The sequence below is a fragment of the Molossus molossus genome, unplaced genomic scaffold (assembly GCF_014108415.1).
Source record: "Molossus molossus isolate mMolMol1 unplaced genomic scaffold, mMolMol1.p scaffold_m16_p_18, whole genome shotgun sequence".
Lineage (NCBI taxonomy): Eukaryota > Metazoa > Chordata > Mammalia > Chiroptera > Molossidae > Molossus > Molossus molossus.
Genome location: NW_023425353.1, coordinates 39,311,417 through 39,317,864, shown reverse-complemented (window position 1 = coordinate 39,317,864; position 6,448 = coordinate 39,311,417). Strand labels below are relative to the sequence as shown.

Genomic DNA, 6,448 nt, shown 5'->3' with positions numbered 1-6,448 from the left:
CAGTTGGCCTTAGACGAGGAGGGAGCAGGTTGCCTCGAAAGGGGGCGTCCAGCGTTTGGTAGTTTGGGATATATTCGGGCTGCTGAGTCACACAGGGGCCAGGGCTCCTCTATTCCACCACGCCAGGGGTTTGCAGAGCGCTGGTGTTTGGGAGGCTGACCTGGGTACCCGGGCCTGCGGGGGACCGTGAGAGCGCGGAGGGCGGCCCCGGCGGGACGAGGGCGGAGCGGGCGCCGCTGCGCTGACGGCCGCTGCAGAAAGGGGGCGGCCGCGCCCATTTCCTCCGCTCCGCCTCGGCCGGGGGATCCGCAGCGCGAGCGGCGCCTCTCGGGTGTCGGCTGCGGCGGCTCCCGGACCTGCCGGGCTCTGGCGAGACGCTGCGGGCGAGCTAGCGGCGGCGGCAGCGGACGCTCCGAAGCCCGCCGCGAGGTTGGCGTTCCGGCGGCCCGCATGGACGCGGCACTGAAGCGGAGCCTCTCGGAGGAGCCGGCTGAGCCCCTGCCGCCGGCCCGGGACCTGGAGGAGGAGGAGGAGGAGGAGGGGATGGAGCAAGAGCTGGAGGAGGAAGAAGAGGTGGACCCCCGGATCCAGGTAGGGCGCGCGGGGGCGCCCGGATCCCGGCTCCTCGAGCGCGGGCGCGGAGGTCGGCATCTACACCCACACCCGCCCCGCAGCCCCAGTGCTTGCGGTCTGTGGGCAGGAAGAGCGGCTCTGAATCCTCGGCTTCACCCGGTTCTTGGGGAGGCTGCAGTGCCCGCATGAATACGGCCTGACTAGATTGCGGGGACACCCCCGCAGACTCCGGGCAGGACCCTGGGGTCGCCGCAGCGTGCTCAGTGGATGTGCAACAAAGGGAAAAAGGGGGCGGGGGCGCCATGCGGGTATGGGGTACCCCGCCAAGCTCCCGGCGCCGCGGGCAGTGCGCGGCCCTCGGGCGCGGGGAGAAGGGTCGGCCGCCGGGTGGGCGTTGTCCGCCCTGCAGCGTGGCGGCCTGGCACCGGTGCCCTGGCTTCCCAGTCTTCACCTGGCGCAGGTGCCTGGCCTGAGCCATCTTCCTCCTTGGATTCATTGTTACCAAACTGAAGGGTTTATTGTCACCGCTGGCTCAGCCTTGCACTTGGCCTGAAAGGTTTAAAACCCACCTTTTCCTTGTGAGGCTGAGTGTGAACAGAAATTAGGGACAACTGATGCGCAAAGCTGACTCGGGGAGAAGGTGAGGGGATTGGCCTGGCTCTCTGCACCTCCATTTCTAAAGGAGATGATTAAAAAACAATTTCCCAGCCGAGATCTAGGAGTGACAGCTTAACCTCTTCACCCTTCAAGCAAAAAGCACAGCAAATCCTTTTTCCAAGACCCGTTTTTCTACCCTTCCCATAAATCGTTTTTTAAAATGGACTTACATGCATTATGCACAACCAATGGACACAGACATTATGTTGGGAAAAGCAGAAGAGGGTGGGAGCCGGAGGAGGGGGTCATGGGAGAAAAAAAGGGGAACATCTATAATACTTTCAATAATAATAAAAAAAAATGCTTTAAAGTATGTTTTTCAATTCCTGGAGCCCTAATTGGTTTTACAGTGCACAGATCAATTAAAAGCTCATTTAACTCAGCTATTTCAATTTAAATGAATAGTTTTGGCAGATTAGCAAGATAAAAGATCAAGTGGGAAATGTTTGCATTAGAAATTTTATTAAAATCATCAGTTTGAACTGTTCTCTTGTTTTCTTGGTTCTGGAATTCTGTTAACAAGATCCTTTGTTTGCATAGTAAAATGAGTTAACTTCATGCTGGCTACTTTTTACAGAATTTCATTATGTAAATGTTTATTTAAAGATAGTTTGTGTGTTTTTTAAAAGCTAGTTTTTAAAAATAGCTACCTAGGGAGATTGAATAATTGGCAGTTTGAAGAGAAGAGATTTTCATCTTTATAGAAAAATACTCAACCACCAATGAGTTAATGCCAGAATTCTGCCCTTGATTGAAAACATTTCACTGGGTTTATACTTTTGGGTTGGCCTTGTTTATTTCCTTTTATTATCTTCTGCAGAGTTCTTGCTATAAGGCAGAAGGCAATGGTTTTGATTTGGTCCCTAAACCATTTGTAACAGGTGGGTTTACCTGAAGGCACAAACCTGGAATAAATATTTGACCTTCTAAGAAAAGACAAATTCCTGGGACCTTATGACATTTCAAATCAAGAAAAAGTTTTCAGAAATGCTGACATGAATTTGCTTTTCTGGCTGAGGCTCAGCTATTTTCCTTGAGAATTAATACTGACTTGTCCCCCTCTTCCCACAAATTGTGCTGGTGTGATTTTGCAGGTAGTGGGCTGAGTCATAGTGGAAACAAAGGAAAATCCCTTAAATCTTTTTTTTTTTTTTCTTCCTCTTTTCTTCTTTAGGGAGAATTGGAGAAATTAAACCAATCCACGGATGACATCAACAGACGGGAGACCGAACTTGAGGTATGGAAAGCCGGGTCCCTGTTCTTGTTGAAGTGGGCAGTCCCGCGGACACCAGAACGGTTAATTTTGTTTTAGTAGCTGGAGGGTGGTTGCTGGCCTCCCCTTCTCGAGGTTGAGCAATAGCCTGCTGCCTGACAGAATAACGCACACCACTGAGCCCAGCTTGTGGGTGGATCGCATATGGATCCAATTTCACATGTTGTTTTTCATCTTGGAAGCTCCATAGGGCCAAAAACCAAGGACTTGACACACGTGTAAGCCCTGAAGTTAATATGTCTGTGGAAGAGCTGAAGAACAGAGGGCGAAATGAGCTGAACTCTTTAATGGAGAAGAATAAATTAGCTCACAAAATCTGGTCAGTGTTTCCAGGCGGGTCCTTACGTTGTACTTGGAAACCTTGTGTGTTTCCTCAGGCTCAAACCTTTTTGACTTTCTTGCTCTAATAACTCACCCCCTTCTGCTTCCCTGCTCATGTCTTTATTGTCTGCTTGGTGTAGAATATAATTATCTTAATGGTAAAGAAAAACTGTTTTGACTGGGAAGGGCTTTCCTGCTGGGAAGAATCTTGAGAGACTAGAACTTGATTTGAATTTCATGAACATCTTCCAACCTGAGTGTAAACAGATTAGCATTCTTCACAGCTACCAATTAGTCCCTGTGCTTTTTCAGTTGAGGTTGGTTTCACCATCCATCAGCGGATTTGAACAACTCCCGCGTATAACGAGAGCCTGTGAGTGACTGTCAGCTGAAGGAGTGCAGGGAGCTGCTGGGAGGGCCTAGTTCTGTAGCAGAAGAAATCACAGGGGAGGTTGATGGAAAGGGTGGGACGCATCTGGTCCCTATAGTGAGGGTGCAGAAGATAGGAATGTAATCTACCAGCCACAATACACTGGCAACCTTGATTTCTGGCTGCCTTCCGTGCGTAGGCCCTGGAGGTACCAAATCTGGATGTGGGAGTGGGGATTAAAAACTTGTTTTTCGGAGCTGTGTGTGAAGGGTTAAAGTCTTTATTGCAATAGTAGGAATCTGTGAACACTGGCTGCCCTTCTCCCTCAAGTGGGGTAAAATCTGAGTGTTTGTTTAAATTCTTTTCACTTAGGATGAATCGAGTCCTTTTGTTGGGCAATTGAAATCTTTTAGAATCTCAGATCTCATATTCTACCATCCCAAGCAGGAAGACCAATTGGAAATAGTGTTTATTTTTTTCAAAGGACTGATTGATTCATTCATTCAACAAACATTTGTATGCCTACGCTGCGCCGGCCGCTGTTCTGGTAGCGCTTACTTACCTTCTGGGGGTACAATTGTTTCATCTGTTAAACTCTTTTTAGCCCTGATTTCCGAATGCTTTTCTGAATGCTTAGGTGTTTGTGTGTCACAGGAAGCCATGGGACAGGTGTTTCCTGCCTTGCTCTGGAGCGCACTTGGCAGCAGCAGAGAGGTGGTCAGAGCTGGCCTGTGTCTCTGGCTGACCTTTTCATGGTATTATTGTAACCAAGATGAACTCAGAAACATAACGCAAGCTCCGTAAGCAATTCAAACTTCCTAGTAACCACATTAAGAAGTAAAAAAAAAATAGCTGGAATTAATTGTGATCGATTTCATTTAACCCAGAATGTTCCAGATATGTATAATTCTAACATGGAATCATTATTAAAAGTCATTAAGATATTTTACAGATATTTTTTATATGAACTCTTCAAAATCTTGTGCCTATTTCACACCTAGAGCACATATCAATTTTGACCGGCCACTCATAGCTACATGTGGCACCCGTAGCCCAGGACCAACAGGTGTTTGCCGTCAGTCTCCAAAGGAGCGGTGGGGTTTTGCCCTCAGTGCAGGCTCTCTGGATGCTTGTCATGCTCCTGGAGCCAGGAGGAGAGTTGGGTGTCACTGTGTGTCTGTGATGGGCTGTTCTCCTTCAGTCAAGCCCTGGGCACCAACCTTGCATCAGGCACTTTTTTGGGGGCCACTGCACACACGTGGGTGAACAAGGCAAAGGTCTCGCCCTCAGGGAGTTTACATTTTTGATGGGGGTGAGGAGTGGAGAGGTAGTTGATAATTACCGATTGTAATAACTACAATATAAGAAGGATGGGACAGGCCTGTAAGAGAGGAGCCACCGGTAGATGGCCGAGCAGAGCCTGCAGAATGAGAGCCCATGTGCAGAGTGTGGCAGGTGGCGTGAGCAGCGGGGGTGGCAGAGAGGAGCGTGCCAGAGGATGTGGGACAGGAAGCAGAGCATTTTGATATACGGTTGGTTCTCGTCCTTCGTGGTAGTTGTTTTCTACAAAGTCGCTGTGAACATTGGATTAGTGCATCCTGAACCTTTGCTCCCAGAGGGGAAATGTGACCATAGGCTTGCAGGACCCTCCCACGCTAGGGTCCTGGGAGCCTCCAGTCACGTTTATGTCAATGGATTAGTACATTGTTTTGTGTGTTTCTGTTTAAAGACACCTTATTGCTCTATGTTATTGATGCATTCATGTTGAACTCACGGGCAGCAGCACAGAGCCTCATGCCTGAAAGGGGCCTGTTTAACACACGAGTTCTCTGCAAGGCCCAGCACAGCCTCCTTGGGCTCAGGAACACCGGACATCCACACACACCACACCACCCACCACACCCACACAGCACTGGGCTCGGAGACCATTTCAAACAGCAGATCACACACAAAAAGCACAAAAGTGCAAACACCGTGGCACTGAATGGACCGTGTAAAGGTCATTTGTTCACAGTGTGAGAGCTGAAACCAGAAGGCAGAGAGAGGGGTCTCCTTTGCTTGACCTCGGCTGGGGACACACACATTGGGCAACTCAGTTTCTGTTGCTCTGTGCATATCCACGAGGGTTGATTTGGAGTTATGAGTCAATTTTAGTAAGTACGGAATTTGCAGATAACGAGGATTGTTTGAAATAATTTCGAAGCCTCGAGAGAGCGGTCTTATGCTGTCCACATTTCCTTGTCGCTTCACTTTTGATTATGGTCTGGAGTGCCCAGCGCCCCTCCTGACTCTGAGTCTGCTTAAAGTGAATTGGTGGCCAGGTTTGTGGCAGCTGCTGTTTTGCTCATAGAACGTGGCTTGGTGCTGTCTGGGCAGCCGTAGGCCGAGGTGCAGGCCTGGATTCACCTTTAGTGTCCCATTCGGCTCTTTAAATCAGAGGTTACAGGAAGCCGCTGGATGCCAGCCACCTGCATGGCGTCAGCTGGATGGCTGCAGCCTCGCTTTGCCTCTGACCTTGTTTGAACAGGGCTGTGTCCCCTTTGCACTCTGATTGCGATCGAGAGGGCCAGCCTTTCCAAGCTGGTGACGGGAGTGACCTTTTCACCAGAGAGGCCCTTGGGTACAAGCCTCATGTTTCAAATGAAGAAAGTACATGTATTTTCCCACAGACACATCCTTGAGTATTTATTAAGCACCTACTGTGTGCTAAGGGCAGTTTTAGGCGATAGGGAGAGAGCAGTGGAGAGAATGGACAGAACTCCCTGTCCTGATGCTTATACTGTGAAGGGGGAGGAAGTGCAGTTAACAGTGAACACCAGTCACAGTGGTTACATAGTGACATGTGCTAAGGAGAAAAAGGAGTCAGGAAGGGCCTTGGCAGTGTGGTATTTGTGGGGGAGGAGAGGGTGGAGAGGTCAGTGTTATAGATAGTGGGTGGGAAAGACTCCCTGAAAGCTGTCTGGAGAGAGGGAGCCTCCGTGCCCTGCGAGGGAAGAGCATTCCAGCCACAGGGAACAGCCAGTGCTAAGCCAAAGGTGTGGCCTGAGGACCAAGCAAGGGGAACCGGTGTGCTGGGGGTGGTGTGAGCGAGAGATAGAAGAGGAGGGATTTAGAGAGAGAAATGGGTCATTCGGGTGAGGAGGAGGAGGAAGAGGAAGGAGACAGGAAGGACACAGGCCTAGTTACCCACATACAGCTGTTCTGGCTCCCAGCGATCAAAAGCTGCCTTTTCCACCCTGCCCGTCCCCAGGGAG

General features: G+C 50.0%; 1 protein-coding gene across 1 annotated transcript in view; it reads left to right on the top strand.

Annotated features, from left to right (window-relative positions):
* The first annotated feature begins 287 nt into the window (after positions 1-287).
* The window catches only part of SH3BP5 (SH3 domain binding protein 5), a 66,578-nt gene continuing 60,417 nt past the window's right edge, over positions 288-6,448 (top strand). The window contains exons 1-2 of the mRNA XM_036266346.1: positions 288-591; positions 2,405-2,467. Of these exons, the coding sequence (XP_036122239.1) occupies positions 451-591; positions 2,405-2,467 (204 nt within the window). The 5' untranslated portion in view covers positions 288-450. The remainder of the gene's footprint in view (positions 592-2,404; positions 2,468-6,448) is intronic.